The following is a 22314-nucleotide window of genomic DNA, read 5'->3' as shown; positions in this document are numbered from 1 at the left end:
AAAAAGCATTTTATCACCCCAGGAGGTATGCATAGTCCCTCATTAGGTGACTTTATAAAAAAACAGATCCTGACTAAAATAAAAAAGCCTCTACTAAAAGAGGCAGGCTCAGCCTAAGAGAAGACTCATCAGGGCAGAAAAGTGAGCCAACGAAGTGGAGGAAAGCACAAAGGCCTCAAGTGAGCACTGCACATCAGTTCAAGAATCACCAGTTTCTTTGGATCATTATCTTTTTCGGGTTCTATTTCTGACACCATATATGTCAACCTAAATAACAAACACAGAGAGGCTATCTAAAAGAAAAATAGGTTTATCTGAGAATAGAGTGTTGCTGTGGGAATACAAATGCCACAGTAAACTGTATGCATATTCGGGGAGGTAATGGAAGACAGATTTTTTAAAAAATGAGAATTATGTGATTATTTTGAAATAATAATCTTTGGCTACAAAGATTGATGACAAAGGTGATGCCTGTTTTTTTTGTTGTTGTTATTGTTTTGTTGTTTGTTGGTTTTGCTGAAACACGCAGAGGATTTTTATTTATCACAAATGTTAATACTTATATTTACTTGCAGAACAGAGTCACAGAGAGATATGCAGGCAAGGTATCAGCAGGGTTCAAGGGTTTCACACAACATTTAGTATACAGTAGGTTGCTCACTAAGGACTTGTCATATTTTGCTCAAATGCCAACTTTTGGTACCTTAGATTGTCGATTAGTCATTTCTTATATAGATGACTTTTTGGATAGTTTTCATACTACATTTTTACCAGTTAAGGATTTCAGTCCATTTTTTGTTATTTTTTTCTATCATAGTTCAAGGTCAGAAAGTAGGAGCGCCATCCCCTGTCCCTTCCAGACAACAGAATAGTATTCTTATTAGAAGTTCCTAAAACGGAGCAATTCCAGCATGTGAACTGTGATAGGACATAGTCAGGAAGATGAGAAACTGTAGCCATCATCCAGGGGTAATATATTCCATCTCTGTTGCTCCTTGCAGCCTGCGGGTCCTCTTCAGCGCCCTCTCCATTAAACCCATTAACATGTAGGATCCTCATCTGTTTCACAATGGTGCCTTTACCAGATTCTCCAGCACCCAGCAGTAGCAGGCGGTCCGTGGCCCAGTCGATGCTTGGCTGGACAGGCAGTTTCTGGGCAGATGTCCTTGCAGAAGTACTCTTTTTGTGTAAAGTTGTGATGATCTTTGTGCAAGGGTGTGGTTTTTGCAGTCTTTTATGATAGTTTTATCAGGAATACGAGCATGAGAAACCTCTCTTAATTGCCTTCGCTGGCTCTTTTTGTCACTTTTTAAATTATTTTTTATGTATGTATGTATGTATTTATTAATTACACAGACATGGTCCCACTGTGTTGCCCACACTGTTTATGAACTCCTGGGCTCCAGAGACCCTCCCTCCCCAGCCTCATAAAGTTCTGGGATTAAAGGCATGAACCACCATGCCCAGCCATATTTGTCACTTGTTTTTATTTAACACTAGTGACTTCATTTTGATTCTGGAAACTTTTATAAATACAACTGATACTCATTTTAGTATTTCTCAAAGTAATCTACAGACAACCCACATTACAAGCGCTTGGGCTGCTTTAATGAAAGCAGATTCCTGGGGGCTGACCTGCAATCTCCTAAATTAGAAACACTGGGGCGCCCTTAGGCGCAAAGAATTTGAGAACCACTTGTTACTTGAGTGTTTATAACATGCTAGACACTGTATGTAGTCCTTACTGGAGTAAACTCCTTTACAACAACCCTAAGAAGAGATGAATTATCCCTGTCTTACATATGAAGAAATTGAGGCTTTACATTGTTGACTAGTGATGGAGAACTTGAATCCTTCTCAGTTGTTGAAAGACAAATGCTTTTTTCAAGGATATCCCATCTGTCTCTAGTGTGAGCAGTCAGCTCTGATTTCTTAGGCATGCTTCCTAAACATCATGACATATAATGACAGGCGATCTGTTGCTCAGATGAAAAACAATTTCTTCACAGACACTCCATTTGGGAACAAATATTTGTTTAGGCTAACTATATTGTGGACTGATTTCTTTGTTTGTCGCTGCACCTGTCTGCAAAAAACACAAATGACCTGGGATTGCTGGTGCTGGGAAATGCATGTGGAATACCAAACAATTCTGTAGTGGTTTTAGGGTATAATGACATCATTAGAGGACACCGAGAACATCAATTCTCTTGACTTGTTTCTCTTCAGAGTCGGGGTTACCCATTTGTTTATTCCGTAAATATTTATTGTACATCTATTATATGCCAGGTACTATTCTAAGCAGTGGAGATATGTAACATACAAAAGAAACAAAAATCCTTGCTCTATCCTGTGGGCTTCTATCTCTGCTTTACCCCAGTGACCCAGTTAAAAAAAAGTAAATAGAGAGCTGTACTGCCACAGGTAATTTGACCATTTAGCAACATTTTCCAGTTATTTTGTATTTCTTTACACAATTCCTAGAAAAGCCTATTCATAAAGTAAAATGCAAAGTTTTGAAGTAGTGGAGTCTCAATAAATGAAAACATCCTTTAAAGAGTGGTTCATTCTTTATTTTATATTCAATATGTTTTATTCAATTATGGTCATTATACTTTTAATATGAAATTGTCTAAAATGCATTCAGTGGAAACTTCTTCAAGCTAGCTTCTGGGTCATTTAAACATGTCCCTGTAATTTTTGAATATTTTCTTAGTTTCTGCCACAAGATGTCCCAGACTCATCTTATGCAATTCTTGACCAAAACTTGGGAGTTTCAAGGAGTTCTGGGTCCTTTCACTGGAAAAATGGTGTTTAGTTACCAAAACTTGTGTTTTGTGTGTGCTCATAGCTGCTGGATTTTCTTTTTCTTTTTTTTTTTTCTTCTTTATTTTACTTTAAAGTCTGGGGTACATGTACAGAACGTGCAGGTTTGTCTTACCTAGGAATACATGTGCTGTGGTGGTTTGCTGCACCTATCAACCCGTCATCTACGTTTTAAGCCCCACATGCATTAGGTATTTGTCCTAATGCTCTCCCTCCCCTTACCCTCCAACCCCCAACAGGCCCCAGTGTGTGATATTCCCCTTTCTGTGTCCATGTGTTCTCATTGTTCAACTCCCACTTATGAGTGAGAACATGTGGTGTTTGATTTTCTCTTCCTGTGTTAGTTTACTGACAATGATGGCTTCCAGCTTCATCCATGTTCCTGCAAAGAACATGAGCTCATTCTTTCTTATGGATACATAGTATTCCATGGTGAATATGTGTCACATATTCTTTATCCAGTCTATCATTGATGGGCATTTCTTAAGTGTGTGGTTGGATTTATTATTATCACAAAGATAAGAGGACTACTGGATATTTAGTATTTAGTAGGCAAGTATGAACACATCCTGCATCCATAGGGACAGCCCTACGCAAAGAAAAATGTTGCACTCCCTACATCCAGACTCCCAATGCATATTTGTGCATTAGAAAATATTGTTATAATTACATCAGTTTGAAATCTACTCTGCTCTACAGACAAAATATATTTTGCAAGGTTCTTCTGTATAACAATTCAATAAAACCAAGGAAAGATTGTCATTTATTTTGTTTGGAACTTTGTCAAGACTTGACCAATTTGTCAGGAAAATATCACTAATGTCAATGTGACTCCTGATATTTGAGTCACCAACACATTAATGATGATTCTACATGTGTTGATTTTACTATCTATATCTCACCAAGTGATTCAGCATTTATGTATTGAATATTCAAATTATTTTATAATAAATCCTATAATTATTTCATATAATAATTGTATTGTGAATTATTTTTCTTTATATCTCCTTTACATTAGACTTAGTATAGTTTACATACACATATATATATGTTTATACTTAGGTTACATTAACAACACATATTATTTCAAGAATCTAAAGGAAACATTTCTAAACATTTGTTTGACAAGAAGATTTTTCCAATGTGATAGCATTCAGAACTATTGCTATAGACAATATCCACTTGGGATAACTGTCCTTTTAAGAACCATGTCCATGGCTACTTACAGAGGCTGAAAGATAATGCTGAGTCTCAACATTTTATACCCCAAATACCCATAAAAACATCACACATTTTTTCCTTGGCAGGAACAGATAAATTCATTGGTCTTTACCTGAGCTTCAAGCTAATTCTCAACCTGATTCCTTCCCTGGAATTTATGATAAATGTACCAAAGACCCCTACAGAGTAACTAAGCAGGTAATTTTTTCTGTGATTGTGGAAAAATACATTGTTATCACCTTCTAAACCATAGGGTCCTTTCCAGTTTTCACAGGCTCTGAACAATTTGTCCATCCATAGCTGGGAACAGGAAAATGATTTTTTTTTCTCTCAATGTCTAAATTAGATGAGCTCTTTCCTAGTTTGTTTTTATCCCATCATCTATTTTTATTTTGTTATTAGCATTTAACATTAATTGACGCTGTACTTGTTTTTTATGTATCTCTCCCTTCTAGAATAAAAGCTCAGTAGGATAGGAGTGAGCCCTATCATCTTCACCGCTATATCCCACTGTCTGGAACAGCACACAGGGCTCAAAAAATATTTTGTTTTTCAAGAAAAAATTAATAAACATTTCAATTAATGCTTTCCTGTTATTAAATGTATTTTATTGCAATAAATATATTGAAGCTCAGAAAACTCCCATCACCTGCCCAAGGCAGCCAAAATTTCTGCTTAGTGTTGATTATATGTCATGTGCTTAGCATAGAAATTGCCGTCATTTGGTGTCGGTTGAGGCAATTAAACTCTTTTCTACTCTATTTGTAGGCGTGGTATCCATAAGCCATGCAGAGGAGCAATCACACAGTGACTGAGTTCATCTTGCTGGGCTTCGCCACAGATCCAGGGATGCAGCTGGGCCTCTTCGTGGTGTTCCTGGGCATGTACTGTCTGACTGTGGTAGGAAATAGCACCCTCATCATGTTGATCTGTAATGACTCCTGCCTCCACACACCCATGTATTTTTTCATTGGAAATCTGTCATTTCTGGATCTCTGGTTTTCTTCTGTCTACATCCCAAAATCCTGGTGATCTGCATCTCTGAAGACAAAAGCATCTACTTTGCTGGCTGCCTGTGTCAGTTCTTCTTCTCTGCCGGGCTGGCCTATAGTGAGTGCTACCTGCTGGCTGCTATGGCTTATGACCGCTATGTGGCCATCTCCAAGCCCCTGCTTTATGCTCGGGCCATGCCAAGGAGATTGTGCATCTGTTTGGTTTTATATTCCTATACTGGGGGTTTTGTCAATGCAATAATATTAACCAGCAACACATTCACATTGGATTTTTGTGGTGACAATGTCATTGATGACTTTTTCTGTGATGTCCCACCCCTGGTAAAGCTGGCATGCAGTGTGAGAGAGAGCTACCAGGCTGTGCTGCACTTCCTGCTGGCCTCCAATGTCATCTCCCCTACCATGCTCATCCTTGCCTCTTACCTCTCCATCATCACCACCATCCTGAGGATCCACTCTACCCAGGGCCGCATCAAAGCCTTCTCCACATGCTCCACCCACCTGATCTCCGTTACCTTATACTATGGCTCCATTCTCTACATCTACTCTCAGCCAAGTTCCAGCTACTCCCTCGAGAGGGACAAAATGGTTTCTACCTTCTATACTGTGCTGTTCCCCATGTTGAATCCCATGATCTACAGTCTGAGGAATAAAGACGTGAAAGAAGCTCTGAAAAAATTCTTCAAGTCAGCGTAATCCAAAGTCTGAACTGACATAATGTTCTCAAATCAATGCTAAGTGATAACAAACTGCTCAGAGAGGTTACAGAACTGGATTTTTATTTCTTTTTTACCATTGAACAAAATTCAACAAGAAAAATTGTGTTTCTTTGTATTTTGTTTGTTATGATTTTGAGATCATACTGTAATATATACTACAGTATTGTAGATTCAATTGAATATTGATACATTTTTTAAAATTCAGTATCTCTGATTAATGCAAAATGGAAGAGTGATACTTCTGACATTCTAAAGTAAAATTAAATTTTACTTTGTTCTTTCCCATAATATTAACCCAATTATTTTTCCTGCATAGTGAGTATTATGGAGATGAAAAGAAAACATAATATGGATCATTGATATTTGTGGGATACACCCCAAATCATTCTAGTCAAGTACTCAAACAGCTTCTTTTGTGATAGAGGAATAAAAATGTTAAGATTATTTCGATGGAAAAAGGCAGGATGTGTTGGAAAATAAATGCGGCTGAAGAGAAAGATGAGAAATGTCAAAGTAAAGACAAATGAAATGGCTACAACTATTTGTCTTAAATTTTTAAAATTTAATTAATTTTTTAAATGTGCTCATTCCAGCAAATGTTATAACCTTTCTTTAACAAAGTGCTAACCTCTGAGCTGCAAGCTTGTGATTTGAAAACTGTAACCATTAATCCTTAACTTGCCATCTTCTAAAGGCTACTAAATGAAATATCAACCCAACCTGCCATCACAAGGGGGTTCAGTTATGGAGTTTATATCAGGGTCTAGGGAAGTGGGCTCAAGGCCAAGGCTAGTTTCCATGTGGTTAGCAAAATGTTTGATTTTTCAGGGTTTCAGGCATCGACCTAAACAAGTTTATCAGTTCTTAGGAATGTTCAAGGCCCAGGCTGGGTTCAGGCCAGGGACAAACATGCAGCTTATGTCTTTTGGTCAGGACAAAGGGAAAAGAAAGGTAACAAGGGAACGGTGGTTACTGTTGTTGTTCATTTGTTTCATTTTGTTTGATGTTGTCACATCACTGTGTGACCTGAGAGAGAGTACTGTGGAGTACTCACTCCTTGTAAGAGAGAAGACTCTTTTAGGATGATATGCAATTCTAAAGACACATATTTATTCATTAATTTTGAGATAGTTTTTTTGTTGTCGTTGTTTGTAATCTGAACAACTCTTAAACATCTTCCTAATATTCTCTTTATGTAGAAGGCATGAGATTTACATACTCCCTATAATTACATACTCCCTATAATTGAGCATACTCCCTATATGCTCAATTAGAGCTTTCTGAAGAAATTTTGAGGAAATGATTTTCTTAAAATAAATATTTGTAAAATCTTGAGCATATTTCCAGAAGTCTCACCCTTTCAGATATTCTTGTCGCCTAGTAAAGATTGCTTAACAAGCTTCAAAGTCAAACTATATTCATTAAACCACATAATCTATTTTGTTCCCCAAGATCTCCCAAAGGCAGCAAACACAATGAAATCTATGAAAGATTTAATACTGCTGAGGCAAAATACCATATTGCAGAATGTCAAACAACCCAATATCATAAGTTTTAAATATTACTTTGTTTTGTTTACATCATAGCAAACTAATAACAAAGAGTCATGTCGTCAATGTTTTAATGTTTTAAATATGACTTATTGAATTTAATTGAACTACAGAAATGCAAATGAACATATTTATAAGCCAGTAATCTGGAAAATTCAATAACAGCATTTGCAAAGAGAATAACCTTCATGTTTGTGGTCGTACAGTCTGTGTTGCTTTCCTGAAGGCCTCTTTGATATCTTTGTTTCTCAGGCTATAGATGAGAGGGTTGAGCAGTGGGTTGATCACAGTGTAGAACAGAGCAGCTACTTTGTCCCTCTCTAGGGAGTAGGTGGAACTAGGACTTGAATACATAAACAACAATGATCCATAGAAGAGCATGACTGAGATGAGGTGGGAAGCACAGGTGGAGAACGCCTTGCGTCTTCCTAAAGCTGAGTGGATTCTCAGGATAGCCAGGAGGATGTTGACATAGGAAATCAGGATAGCAAGAATGCTGGAGAGGACTGTGAAGCCCATCACACCAAGCAGGACTTTTTCGTAGACCCTGGTGTCTGTACAGGATATTTTTACCAATGGTGGTACATCACAGAAAAAGTGGTCAATGATATTTTTACCACAAAAATGCAGGCGAAATGTATTGGCAGTATGGGCTATGGCGTTCAAAAATCCTCCTATGTAGGAGCCAGCAACAAGCCCAGTACAGAGGGCAGTGGACATGGTACCTGAATAAAGCAATGGGTTACAAATTGCTGCATGGCGGTCATATGCCATGGCTGCCAGGAGATAGCATTCAGTGTAGGCTACAACACAGGAAAAAAACAGCTGAGCCCCACATCCAGCCAAGGAAATGCGCTTATCTTCTGAGACACAACTGGCCAGGATTTTGGGGGTATACACAGAGGTATACCAGAAATCCAAAAATGACAGATTGCCAATGAAAAAGTACATAGGCGTATGTAAGTGGGAATCAATTCGGATTAAGATAACCAAGGTCATGTTTCCTGACAAGGTTATCAAATAGAGCATCAGAAACACTCCAGATAGAATTGGCTGCCACTGGGGGTCTGCTGAGAAACCCAACAAGAGGAATTCAGTCAGGATGGTGTGATTTCCCACTTCCATGTCCACAGAGGTGAAAGCCTGACTATCATGAGAAGGGAAAATCATCACTTAGTGATTTTTCTAGTCACAGAAGTTGACAAGGGTATCAATTAAATCAACAATTACTAAGAAGCTTGTAGATTTTTCTCCCTTACTATCTAGAATTATAGGACTTCAGTCCGTGATTTGGAAAAATTACTGGAATTGGAGTCAAAAATAATTTGAAAATTAGGAAGTTTACTTATTAACTATTTAATGCAGGGCAAGACCCATATTCTCATAAAACATAAAAAAAATGAAACTCACAAGGATAACTAATTACTTCTTCTTTTTTTTTTTTTTTTTTTTTTGAGACGGAATCTCACTCTGTCACCCAGGCTGGAGTACGTGGCGTGATCTCCATTCACTTCAACCTCTGCCTCCTATGTTCAAGCAATTCTCCTGCCTCAGCCTCCCGAGTAGCTGGGATTACGAGCGCCTACTGCCACACCCGACTCTACTAAAAACGGCGTTTTACCATGTTGGACATGCTCGTCTCGAACTCCTGACCTCAGGTGATCCACCCGCCTCAGCCTCCCAAAGTGCTGGGATTACAGGCGTGAGCCATCGCACCTGGCCGACTAGTAACTTCTTGACAGACTGATTGAATAAGGAAAACATACATAAAAATAACACAGCCCAATATTGAGTACATTAGTGGGCACTCAAAAAATTTCACTATGTTTCTATAAGTTATTGAAAACTTATTATGTGTCAAGTATTTATATTAACTATTAGATTATTAAAGCTGCTATTTACATTACAAATATAAATACATTATGACCATGTACCAGTTACTATTCTAAGCCTCATACTTAACCCCTTGAGTCTTGGATGGCTTGGTGGTTTGCTTTGGCCAATAGATTGAAAGACAGGCAGCTCCATGTGGATTCAAAGCCTGGATTTCAAGAGGCTTTTTATGTTTCTCTTCTCACTTTTAAAATCCTACCACCACCACGTAAATAAGCCTGGGTTAGTTTGCTGGATAAGACATCTGGCTGCGCTCACTCTGTCACCCCAGCTGACTGCAAGTTGTCCCCCAAACATGCAGGTGGGGCCCTTCTATATGATCCAGCCTACAGTGGTGCTAAGAGCTACCCACAGACATGAGCAAGCCCAGGTGAGAAAAGACAGGTCGGGCATAAGCAGAATTGCCCAAGTGATGTGGCATCTGAGTTCAAAACCAGATCTTCTTACTTGGTAGTTCCATAATCTTGGAAAAGTATCTTAACAATTCCCCACCTACATGTATTTACCTCCAAAAGGGTGAGAAAACATCCTTGTTAAGAAAACAGCCCATTTTCTGGACAGAAAATCAATCTACAAAATTTTAACTATCATTATTCTGAGTGGGAGGATAATTCTCTGACTTAATTATAAATTCTGAGCTTGTAAAACATAAATAAATAAATAAGACTAAGTTTATACAAATAAGCAATTTCAGTCAGAATAGTGGTATCATCCAGTATCTTGCTAAAATCCTAGAATTTAATATTTTTGTCAACTATTCCCAAGTAACTTGGCGAAGGAGTTACAGGGTTTAGGATTGTGGGGTCCAATATTTGGTACATATCCCTGAAACTAATCACTGTATGATTTAGGAAAGTAATTCCTCATCTCAGGAACACAATTCACCCGTCTGAAAATTTTGGTTGATCCTATTTTCAGCACCAAACTTCCATGATTCCAATTTGCTCAAATATCTTATAGAAATTGTTACGTGCCAGGTGCAGTGGCTCACACCTGTAATCCCAGCACTTTAGGAGGCTGAGGCAGGAGGATTACTTGAGGCCAGGAGTTCAGGACCAGCCTGACCAACATAGCAAAATCCTATCTCTACTAAAAATCAGCCAGGCATGGTGGTACACAGCTGTAATCCCAGCTACTTGGGAGGCTGAGGCAGGAGAATCGCTTGAACCCAGGAGGCAGAGGTTGCAGTGAGCTGAGATTGCACCATTGCACTCCAGCATGGGTGACAGAGAGATACTCTGTCTCAAAAAAAAAAAAAAAAAAAAAAAGGAAAGAAAAACTTTCATGAAACAATAGATAGCCTCACTTGTTGCAATACAGTGTGGCAGAGCAGATTAACAGTCCTTATATACACACATGTATCTTGGGATACACAGGACATTACCACTGTCTTGGTTGAAGTGATAAATTAAATTTGCTGAAGGCAACTGCACCCTTCTTTTCATCTCAAGATTTGCATACACATTCTTGTGTCCTTAAAATACAATCCTATGAAGTTGTGCATATTTTCTAAACACTGCATTTCTTAATTTCTTTATCTGCAAATAATTAATGGCTCAAATTTTTTGACTCATGAACCTCTTTGAGAACTTGATAAACTCAGCAATGATAATTCTCAAATATGAATATGTACATATGTAAAAACACGCAAAATTTTAATGGGTTCACAAACTCCCAAAAATCTATTAGTTTGCCGGTTATGATTTCAGATTTAAAAATTCTACTAATGGAAGATGACTAAGTTCGATCGGGTGTTAATATGCTGTAATAAGAGACGAGTAATAGGTAAGTAAAACTAACCATGTTTAAAGTTGAATTCCTAATCTTCAGTTCCAAAAATTGATTTTTTCATTCCCCATATTGGTTAATTAGATTCCACTCTTCCAGGATCTGAAGTCAAAAACGTGGAATCAATCTACCCTGTTTCTTTCCTATCTACTTTTCCATCTTTCAGAAAATTGTGATTTTCCTACCTTCAAAATGTATCCTGAATCTGACCAATTCTCTCCACCTCCATTGCTACCACTCTGTTCAAACCACTATGATCTACTGCCAAGAATATTGCCATCACCTTCTAACTCATCTACACCCTTGTTCCCTACAGTATACTTTCAATACAACAGCCAGTGTAGGCCATTAAACAAATAAATAAGTTGCTTCTGTATTTAAAACCCTGTAAAGGCTCCCAATTTATTCCAAGTTAAAACCCATAATCTGTCTCTCCCTTACCTAAAGAACCTTATCTCCTAACACTCACCACACTGACCTCCTCCTTCCTTCTGCCCCAGCCTCGATAGCTTCTCACTTTTTCTCAAATGTGCCGTCTCTGTCCCAGCATCAAAGATTTATTATTATTATTATTATTATTATACTTTAAGTTCTAGAGTACATGACTATCTGTTCCCTCTGCCTGGAACACTGTTCTCCAGATGTTTTCAGGGCTCACTCATTCATCTTCTTTAAGTTCCTTTCAAATGTCACATTCTGGTGAAGGTACATACTAACCACTTCTTTTAAATTCCATGCCCCTTTCCCTCCAACAGTCTTCACCCTTATTACTCTACTCCAATTCTACTGTGTTATCCCCCTCATCTATTGTCATCCTCTAACTCCTGTTTATTAAATCTATTGCTTGCTTCTTCTCACCAGAATGCAACATCTATATGGCAAAATCTTTCTCTGTCTTGTTTATTGCTGTATCCCAGCACAAAGAGCAGTTCCTAGTCATGAATTAGCACTCAGTAAATATTTCTAGAGTGAGTAATTGGTTAATTAGCTTCATATCTTGAAGCTGGTTTAACAAAGTACTTTCTATTTCTTTTTTTTTTTTTTCTTTGAGACGGAGTCTCACACTGTCACCCTGGCTGGAGTGCAGTGGCACAATCTCCGCTCACAGCAACTTCTGCCTCCCAGGTTCAAGCGATTCTCCTGCCTCAGCCTCCCAAGTAGCTGGGATTACAGACACCCACCACCATGCCTGGCCAATGTTTTGTATTTTTAATAAAGACGGGGTTCCACTATGTTGGCCAGGCTGTTCTTGAACTCCTCATCTCTTGATCCGCCCTCCTCAGCCTCCCAAAGTGCTGGGATTACAGGCTTGGGCCACCGTGCCCGGCCAGTACTATCTATTTCTAACCTGGTTCAAAATATTCAGAACAAGACCTATCCTCAAGTGGACTTTCCCAGCACAGTGTACTGTATCAAAATAAGAAACAAGAGTAAATAAAAGAGAAGTCTCACTTCCAAGACCTAATTTGAAACAAGTTACCAAATGTCTGTGAACGTGAAATAAAAGGCACAGAAAATGTCTGAGCCAATCATGCTAAAGAATCTCCTATAGAAATGGCCTATCAAGATGCATCTTCTCCTGCAGCAGCCCAGGTCTCTGATCCCTTCACTGGAGCAAGAAAAACTCTTTGGCAGGAATGTGCCTTCCTGGCATATCAAAATTAGTACCAAGAAGTGAAAATGCCATACACTAGTAGTTTAGAGTGGCACAATCACCGGGGTCAAAAAAGAAAGTCACTTTTTTTGTCCTCTTGATTTTTTCACTGTGTAAGTGAATATATGATGGCCCAGCATAGATACAAGACTGAGTTTCAAATTCTATGTGAGAGCAGGATGTATCACTGAATGGAATTTGATTTACTAGGGAGTCTGCACGTGCACCTGTGTGCATGTGTGGTGCAGCAGTAAATCCTTTGACAGCCATGCCAGATTCTGTATCCCCCTTCTGATTTGCAGCTGAGGTCAGAGAAAGGCCAGACTTCCTAGTTGCCCCTGATCCCAGGTGCTTACCCTTGGTTTGGAAGGCCAGCTCTTGGAAGTGACACTTTTCCTTCTCTTCTGGTGTTTAATGTGCCTTTGTTGCACTCAATATATGTATTTCCTCAACAGCCCTTTGAGACACCTCCCTCACACCAGCACAGAAATACGTACCTCTGTCTCCAAAGATGCAATTAGAGTTCATCTGGAGTTTGGGGATGTTAAATAAATTAGAAAATGATGAAATGAGGAATATTTCATTAAAAGTTGACTCTCTTAATGGATCTAACTCATAATATAATCCTGTTATATTGGGTGTGTCTTATAATTGAATTTTTCCAAATTGTACTAATTAGACTTTTCTAAAAAGTATCATGTGGTCTGTATTTTTTTTCCATGTCACATGCTCTTTTCTCTGTCCAGGCTAGTCACCCTTGTCTCCGTCCACTGGCAATCTACTACCTATCCCACACATGCACAATGGTCTGAATTGTGTCTTTTGGAAATTCACTTGTTGAAGCCCTAACTTACAGTACCTTAGAATATGACTATATTTGAAGGTGGGGTCTTTAAAGAAGTGATGAAGTTAAAATGCGGCAGTTAAAGTAGGCTCAATCCAATCTGACTGGTGTCTTTATAAAAAGGAAAGTTGAACATACACAGATACCAGGGATGTAAGTGAACACAAAGAAAACCATGTGTGAACACAGCAAGAGTGTCACCTGAGAGCCAAGGAGAGAGATCTCAGAAGAACCCAATCCTGCCAGCACCTTCAACTTGGCCTTTTAGCCCTCAGAACTGTGGGAGAGTAAATTTCTGTTTTGTAAGCCACCCAGGCTGCACTATTTTGTTATAGCAACACTTGCAAGCTGATACACTCAATTACCAACACTAGGGCCTTTTTATATTGGAAAAACCTCATGTTTTATTTGTAAAAAGACTACCATAACTAGGAAATTTGATATGTCACAGTGAAATAGTCTCTAATTTTTAATTAATTTATAACATAACATTAAAAAACAACATACAAAAATTCATATATACTTGATTGTTATCAGTTATTGTTTTCCTGGTAAAGATTTTCATTCTAAATCTTCCCTCAGATATAAAGTTTTCTGAAATCTCTCTCTGGCCCTACTTCTCGATCTGTTTCTATGTCCTACCTACATCTCCCTTTCTGCCTGTCTCATGTAACTGCTGCACTTCTGTCCTTAATTCTTTCATTGTTGAGGAAAATACTCTTTTATTGAAAGTGCACGGTGGTTCTAAGTATTGATATTCATTCTCTATTTTGTCTATTGCTAAGGAAATCTGTCATCTTTGCATCACGCAAGCTAAAAAATGAGAACCAGAAAGGAAAAAAACAAACTTGTTTCTAGGAGAATTTTACAGTAGATACTCTTCTTTTTTTTTTTTTTTCTTTTCATTTTTGTTTTTTAATTTTAAGTTCTGGGCTACATGTGCAGGATGTGCAGGTTTGTTATATAGGTAAACATGTGCCATGGTTGTTTGCTGCACCTATCAACCCATCACCTAGGTATACATATACACCAGGGAATACTATGCAGCCATAAAAAGGAATGAGATCATGTCCTTTGCAGGGACATGGATGAAGCTGGAAGCCGTTATCATGCAGGAACAGAAAACCAAACACCACATGTTCTCACTTATAAGTGGGAGCTGAACAATGAGAATCCATGGACACAGGGAGGGGAACAACACATACTGGGGCCTGTCGGGGTAGGGCAGTGAGGGGAGCACATCAGGACAAACAGCTAATTCATACAGTAGATGTTGCAACAAGCAGCTGCAACAAGACTGGCACATAACTCTGGAGACATGGCCTGGAAATAAAGCAGGGGCTTGGAGATTGCCTCGTAGCAGTCATAACCCATGGCAGCCAGCAGGTAGCACTCACTATAGGCCAGCCCATATCTACTATAGGGCAGTAGATACTTTTTGTGTGACTTCCTAACTCACTCTCTCATCTAACAAGTGAGGTAAATACGTTTTTTGTTTTCGTTGTTATTTTTTGTAAGTTCTGGGTTTACATTCTTTTTTCAAACCAATGACCCTCATTATTTCAAGTAAATCATTTAATCTATTTAATCCTAACAATGATTACATAACAAGTTATATTATTCTCATTTATTGTTTAAAACACTACAGATATAGGCAACTTATGAAATGTCAAATGAAAAAAAATTTAATCTGCTTTGTTTCAATATTCTCAGACTCCTAACAATTTTATAGACTCCATTCCAAGCTATCTTGCACAGCAGCTTTTGCAAATGCCCCAGCCTCATTTATTTAAAAAATACATTCAGATACCTTAGCGCCAACTTAAAAATGAAAATGCAGACTTCTGTTTCCAAGTTATAAAATGATTTTATCTTTTATTTATTTCTGAGAATATAAGCTGAAAACAATGACGTGGAGATAATCTGTTAAAAGTTGTTTACCAATATTTTTGTTTAAGAAACTTAAGTCTATCTAACATTTTCTTCAAGGCATCTTTGACATCCTTCTTTCTTAAGCTATAGATCAAGGGGTTTAGCACTGGAATCACCACAGTATAGAACACTGACCCCACTTTATCCCTTTTTAGGGCATAGCTAGTTCTTGGTTGGGAGTAAATAAAGAAGATTGTACCATAGTACAAGGTGAGAGCCGTCAGGGGAGACCCACAAGTGGAGAAGACCTGGAGGCGGCCCTTAGTGGAACGGATCTTCGAGATGGCTGCAATGATGAAGAGATGGGCGCAAGAATAAGTGCAGTGGGAGTGACGACATTGGAGGCAAGTATGAAATGCAGCACAGCCTGGTAGCTCTCCTTCACATCACACACCAACTTTACAAGTGGGGGCAGTTCACAGAAGAAATCATCAATGATATTGCTGCCACAGAAGCTCAAGGTAAGTGTCTCACCGGTGATGATGGTTGTTGATGGTTGAGTTTCCAAAGCCGCCAAGGTGTGAAGCCGCAACAAGACTGGCACATAACTCTGGGAAAGTGGCCTGGGAATAAAGCAGGGGCTTGGAGATTGCCACGTAATTGTCATAAGCCATGGCAGCCAGCATATAGCACTCATTATAGGCCAGCCCAGCAGAGAAGAACTGAGCCAGGTGCCAGGAAAGGAGATGTTTTTGTCATCAGAAATGCAGGTCAGCAGGATATCGGGGATGTGGACAGAGGAATACCAGAGATCCAGAAGGAACCGGTTTCCAGTGAAGAAATACGTGGGTGTGTGGGGCCAAGAATCAGCACAGATGACAGAAATCAGAATGATGTTGCCTAAGAGGCTGATGACATAAATGATGAGAAAGATGAAAAAGAGCACTTGCTGTAACCCCAAATCTTCTGTGAACTCTAAAAGGATAAACACTTTTACTTTGGTGAAATTTCTCTTATCTATTGATTTTGGGTTTCTGTCATTCCTTTCTGTGAAAATATTAACACATATGCCATGACTTAAGATAGCCCTCACTGTACGCTTCCCCTATCATTTCCTTTCTGGAAAACTGAAAAATTCAATTGATTCGTATGAGTTTATTGTGAGACACGTTTATGCTGAAGTTGGTATTCCATATCGGTTTATTGTGAGACATGTTTATGCTGATATTGGCATCATTTCATATCAGTTCATTGTGAGACATGTTTGTGCTGAAGTTGGTATCATTCCTTTAGTATGGCTGTGAAAGCAGTTCTAAGCTGCCATGAGAGATTAGTTGTTAGGCACAGAACATACTGCATATCACCTGTTTTATACCTAATTTTTCCTCCTCTTTGGGAGAAGGTGAATTGTGTATCTTCTCTTCTTGATGGGGGAGCTTGAAAGAATGCTCTGACTTCTTTCCAGGTGTTTAAATTATTTTGTCCTTTGTCAGAGATTTGCATGAAAAAATAATCTTATTATTCTAACCACATTTTATAATGTCATTGGAAGTACATTATTCGATAATTTCCTTGGAGGAAATAATTGTATTTCATTCAAATTTTTGTTCATAAAACTAAGAATTCAAGTTTGCGTAAAGTAGAACATATGTAATTTGAATAAAAAGAACAGAGGTGCTTACAAAATGGTATTTTCAAACCACAGCTACCTTCATGACCCTAAAATGTGGCTGGAAATGAAATAAAAGTATTAATCATTGGAAAATTGTGTTCATAATTTGAGTTGAATTTCCTACAGAATTAATAAGTTTTTTTAAAAAAGAATGAAACTACCTAAAATGAATTGTTTGTGAAAGTATGATAGAAGGAATAATGACCCACAAAGATATTCATTTTCTAATTGCAGGAACGTGGGAATATTACTTTATATGGAGAAAGGGTCTTTCCATATGTTATTAAGAGAATTGAGATGGGGATATTATCAGGGTGGGCACAAAATGTAATTACAAATATCCTTACAAGAGGGAGACTTGACTCAGACAGAAAAGGAGGTAGTGAGTGTGATCATGCGAGAAGAGGTTGGAGTAATGCAACCACAAGCCAAGTAATGCCAGCAGTCACAAGGAGCTGAAATAGAAAAGGAGTGGATTTTCCATTAGAACATCTGGATGGAGCATGGCCCTGCCGACATCTTGATTTTGGCCCAGTGGTACTGACTTCAAACTTCTGAACTACAGAACTGTAGAAAACAGATTTTTGTTGTTTGAAGCCAGGAAGTTTGTGGTTATTTGTTACAGCAGTAATAGGAAACTAAATAGAAAGTTATGGAAACAACCCGAGTCTTCTTTCCCTCAGAGGTGGGAGTTGGAGAGGACTGTTGCCAGTCATGAGAGACTCAACGTCACTTAGAGGGCCCCCACTACCACCTACCACAATCAAAGAAGGGTGACATTATGATTGCCAGTGTTCTGGGCTGGCAAGACATGTTAAATTTCTACTAGAAGAGCCAAGGCTTTACAAGTCTCCATTTCTAGGAAAAGAAAACACAACAACCTAGTCTTGGCTATTTTGCTAAAACATGGACTTAACATTGAGCTAGAAAAATAAAAAATAAAAAGCGTTTTCTTGGAACTGTACTTATATGATGAAAGACAATTTATTTTCACTAGGCTTTTAAGAATCTATTTTTTATTTAAACAAATATCAATGCTATATTTATTGTCAAATTACAAATTATTCATATGAACAAAGAGGATTGCATTAAATAATATTTGGGTTGTCTTTGTGTATCAAGGAGGTCAAGTTCTAAGGTTGTTTTTAACAAAGCGTGTTCCTAGAAACAGCTTAGTACCAAGAATCAGGAGACCTGGATTCTGAATTTAGTGAGCTGCTGTCAATATTGAAGAAACTGGACACTTCCAGAACTCTTTTTTTCTTACCTGCCTTTCTTAGTTCAACAGGACTTTATGACATTACAGATGTGAGAAAGCACTTTGAAAATTAGAAGTTAAACCTATGTATTGCATTCCCTAAACTATGTGATTTGTTCATCTCAGTGATCCTTCCCTCAGATACATTTGCTTTACCTCCCAAGGATCTCCAGTTGCTCCCATGCTATGATTGCCTAGATTTTCGTGTGTTCTCCTGCAGAAACTACACTTTCTGTGGCTTTTAGAAAAGCTGGGTAATTCATTTCTGGACCTGTTTTCAAAATTCCATTGAGAATGAAAGTTGTAAGAGGCATTTCTTCTCTAGCCTCTCATTTTCATCTGCAGTTATTAATGTATAAAATAAGCATAAGTATAAATGTATGCACATATTCATATATAATTCAATGATTTTACAAATAAAAATGGTTGAAGGTGGCTTAGTGTGACGCATAAGACACATTAAGCCATCTTCCATATTTACACAGGTAAATAAATTGAGAAGATGCAAACAGAAAAAAAAATAGAACTAAACGTAAAATTCAGGCAGGGATAAAACTTATTGCACACCAACATGTCCTATTCACTGCTCTGTGTAGAGCACAAATTCGACTCAAAATTTCTCATAGTTCATATAAACAATTAGTAGTATGCAAAGACAAGCAAATGAATCAAAATTTCAGCAAACATGCTGCCATTTTTAATTCTATTTTTTTTTTTTTTTTTTGAGACAGTCTCACTCAGTTGCCCAGGCTGGAGTGCACTGACAGGATCTTGGCTCCCTGAAACCTCCATTTCCCAGGTTCAAGTGATTCTCATGCCTTAACCCCTCATGTAGCTGGGACTACAGGCATGTGCCACAAGACCTGGCTAGTTTTTGTCTTTTTGGTAGAGACTGGTTTGTCTTTTTAGTAGAGACTGGTTTTTGCTATGTTGGCCAGGCTGGCCCTAAACTCCTGGCATCAAGTGATCTACCTGCCTTACCCTCCCAAAGTGCCAGGATTACAGGCGTGAGCCACCACACCTGGCCCATTCTGCCATTTTCGATATTAACTTTGAAATCATTCCTCCAAAGATTCCTTGTGAAGAGAATGATTAAATACAATGCATAACACATTGAATAAATACATACACACATACACAAGAAAGAGTTTTCTTAAGCTAAATGTACTTGTCATTCGTTCATAGACTTAAAGCCGGCTGCATGCATTGCTGAAATCAAGGCATGCTTAGAAAACTTCTTCCCACAAATCATCTCTCTCATCTTCAACTATCTGACAGCTTCCTTCATCAGGATGATTTTTTAAATAAATAACTCTGGGAGTGGTCACACCAAAAGGAGCTGAACTCTTAGTGATTGCTCAGTCCTCTCCAGGCTTAATGCACCTGCTGTCTGTGCAATTCAGTTTGGTACTTTTTCAGATACTGCTTTAGCTATATATTAATTATAAATGTAAATGTATAGTATGTTTCCCCAAAAACATATATATATATATAAACATAAAGAAAAAGAAATACTTGAAAGTCATGACAATATAGACCTCTTGTAAAAAAAAAAAAAAACTGTCAAATAACCATTTAACTAACTACCTGCTTCACTGAAAGAGAAAATAAAGTCTGAACAAAAGACATTTGAGGACACTTCAACTGTCTTCATCAAATAATATATATTATGTATAGTTTTCTCACCCCTCTTAAGGAGCTTCTATCCCATGCACTATCTGGTATAGAAAAAGAAACACTTGGCCAGGCACGATGGCTCACGCCTGTAATCCCAGCACTTTGGGAAGCCGAGGCTGGTGGATCATCTGAGGTCTGCAGTTCAGGACCAGCCACGCCAACATGGTGAAACCTCATCTCTACTAAAAACACAAAAAGTAGCCAGATGTGGTGGCAGGCATCTGCATTCCCAGCTACTTGGGAGGCTGAGGCAGGAGAATCGCTTGAACCCAGGAGGCGGAAGTTGCAGTGAGCCGAGATGGTGCCACTGCACTCCAGCCTGGGTGACAAGAGCAAAATTCTGTCTCAAAAAAAAGAAAGAAAGAAAGAAGAAAGAAAGAAAGAAAGGGAAATACTTTAAAGTCATGACAATATTGACCTCTTATTAAAAAAAACTGTCAAATATGCATCTAACTACCTGCTTCACTGAAAGAGAAAATAAAGTCTGAATAAAAGACATTTGAGGACACTTCAGCTTTCTTCATCAAATATAATTATAAGAAAGAAAATCTTATTCTATTTCACAAAGTAGATTTAAGTCATGGTTTAGTTATATTAAGAATCATTTTGTCTTTTGTCTATATTGTGATTTACTGACCTTCCTCTTTTGGTTAATTAACTACAACACTTATTTTTATGAGAATGTCATTTGAATTTTAACCGAAGTTCAGAATTTCCCATATTACCATAGAATACAAAGTGTCATTTATTCACTCTACAGAAATTTTCTCACCAGTGATTACAATACTGGGAGGTCATATAATCCTGAGCATCCTTTTGGGATTTGCTGAAGCAAAAAAAAAAAAGAGGATATTGATTCACATTTATGGAGCAATTCCTACGTGCCTGGCACTGAGCTAAATGGTGGAAGAAATACAATTATGAGGCAAAGTAATATCTTAGGTGAGCTTAGTAATGGCTAACTGGCAAACTAAAGATGGAGAAGGTGTAAGTATTAATCCCATGTCTACAATTCACTAATCGTGATACCCAGGGAAGTGTATTTAAACTCAGTAAAGCTCAGTTTTTTAATATATGAAATGGAAATAACTTGTCTTCATCATAAAGTTGTTGTGAAGATTAAACTAGGTTTTATACATATATAAAGGTTTTTCAATACATGCCAGTTGAAAGTATTAAAAAATCAGAAAAAGCAAAAAGAATTAAAAATTAAAGTACATATGTATATACATATATATGTATGCATACTTATCTACGTATGTACTTTATGGGTGGGAAAGGAGATAAAGGACTTGTTCTTTTCTATTTGTTTCTTCCTGTTTCTATCAGTGACGTCCTAGAAGTGCTTCTTCACACAGACTAGCAATTTTGCTCAAGTAGTAGCAGTTGGTCCCAGTTTGTAGTTTTTTTCCAATGTTTGTTAAATCAGCCTTATTAAACCACCTCAAAGTTACCAGCTCTGGCTGGGCAGAAAGCTGGAGAGGAAATACGACAACTGATAAAACCCCTTCAATCCTTTCTGAGAATCTGTATCTTTTTGTCCACTTACCCCAGGAACCATTTACCAGGAACCACATATGTGTATCCAAAGACCATCTTTCTAGATACCTGTGCCTTAAGTCTTTTGCCAGCAGCTACTCTCTCAGCTGCAAGCTGAAGGCAGTTGCAGGAGGACTTTCTCAGTTTTCATTGATGAGTGACTGAACAAGAAAAATTATCTTAGCCTAATTTACTGTATTTTTTCATGATGCTGATTTTGGATGAGCTCAGAAATAAAATCAAAGAGAAATAATTCAGGTCTCACTTAGGTTAATAAACATTAAATCTTGACTATGGACAATTTATCAATTATGTGCTGATCACTAGAGATATAGCAGAGAACAAAGTAGAAATAGTCCTTGTCCTTGTGCTGCTTATAGTTCAGGTCATCATGACTACCGTAAAGCAATTATATATTGTGATCATGAGACTGAAATGGCTTGCCCCAAACCATGAGAGAGTTAATGGCAGAACCAGTATAATCAGAACTTCTCACAATGCATTTTGTAATCTGAGATACTCTAGCACTTAATCCTGTATCTCGTTTATTAGCCTGAATATTTTCTCTAACACTGCTAAAGCAAAAGTTCTTAATTTGGGTTCATTGATCACTGGGGAGAGCACAGATAGGCTTCAAGGACTCCAAAATTCCCCCTGAGAATGTGACGGGGAAGTTTTGATTGCGTGCCTATCTGCTCGAGGGAGCCTGTTAGATTCTCATTAGGGTCCATTGTTCAGAGCCATGTGCTACCGATTTCAGATTTGCATCACCCGAAATAAAAGCCTTC

At 38.0% G+C, this 22314-nt stretch overlaps 1 protein-coding gene and 2 pseudogenes across 1 annotated transcript; 1 reads left to right on the top strand and 2 right to left on the bottom strand.

Moving 5' to 3' along the window:
- Window positions 1-4833: 4833 nt before the first annotated feature.
- LOC129007445 (olfactory receptor 9G1-like) lies at window positions 4834-5768 on the top strand (annotated as a pseudogene).
- Window positions 5769-7515: 1747 nt separating this feature from the next.
- Window positions 7516-8499, bottom strand: LOC134740326 (olfactory receptor 9G4). The gene has a single exon (XM_063672228.1). It carries the CDS (start codon window positions 8497-8499, stop codon window positions 7516-7518), a length of 984 nt encoding a protein of 327 aa, XP_063528298.1.
- Window positions 8500-15445: 6946 nt separating this feature from the next.
- LOC134740296 (olfactory receptor 9G19-like) lies at window positions 15446-21583 on the bottom strand (annotated as a pseudogene).
- Window positions 21584-22314: the final 731 nt, after the last annotated feature.

Source organism: Pongo pygmaeus, chromosome 9 (assembly GCF_028885625.2).
Source record: "Pongo pygmaeus isolate AG05252 chromosome 9, NHGRI_mPonPyg2-v2.0_pri, whole genome shotgun sequence".
NCBI lineage: Eukaryota > Metazoa > Chordata > Mammalia > Primates > Hominidae > Pongo > Pongo pygmaeus.
This window is presented reverse-complemented; position numbering and strand designations above follow the sequence as displayed.

Coding starts and splice junctions, on each gene's coding strand:
- LOC134740326 (XM_063672228.1), bottom strand. CDS start 8,499: ATGATTTTCCCTTCTCATGATAGTCAGGCTTTCACCTCTGTGGACATG.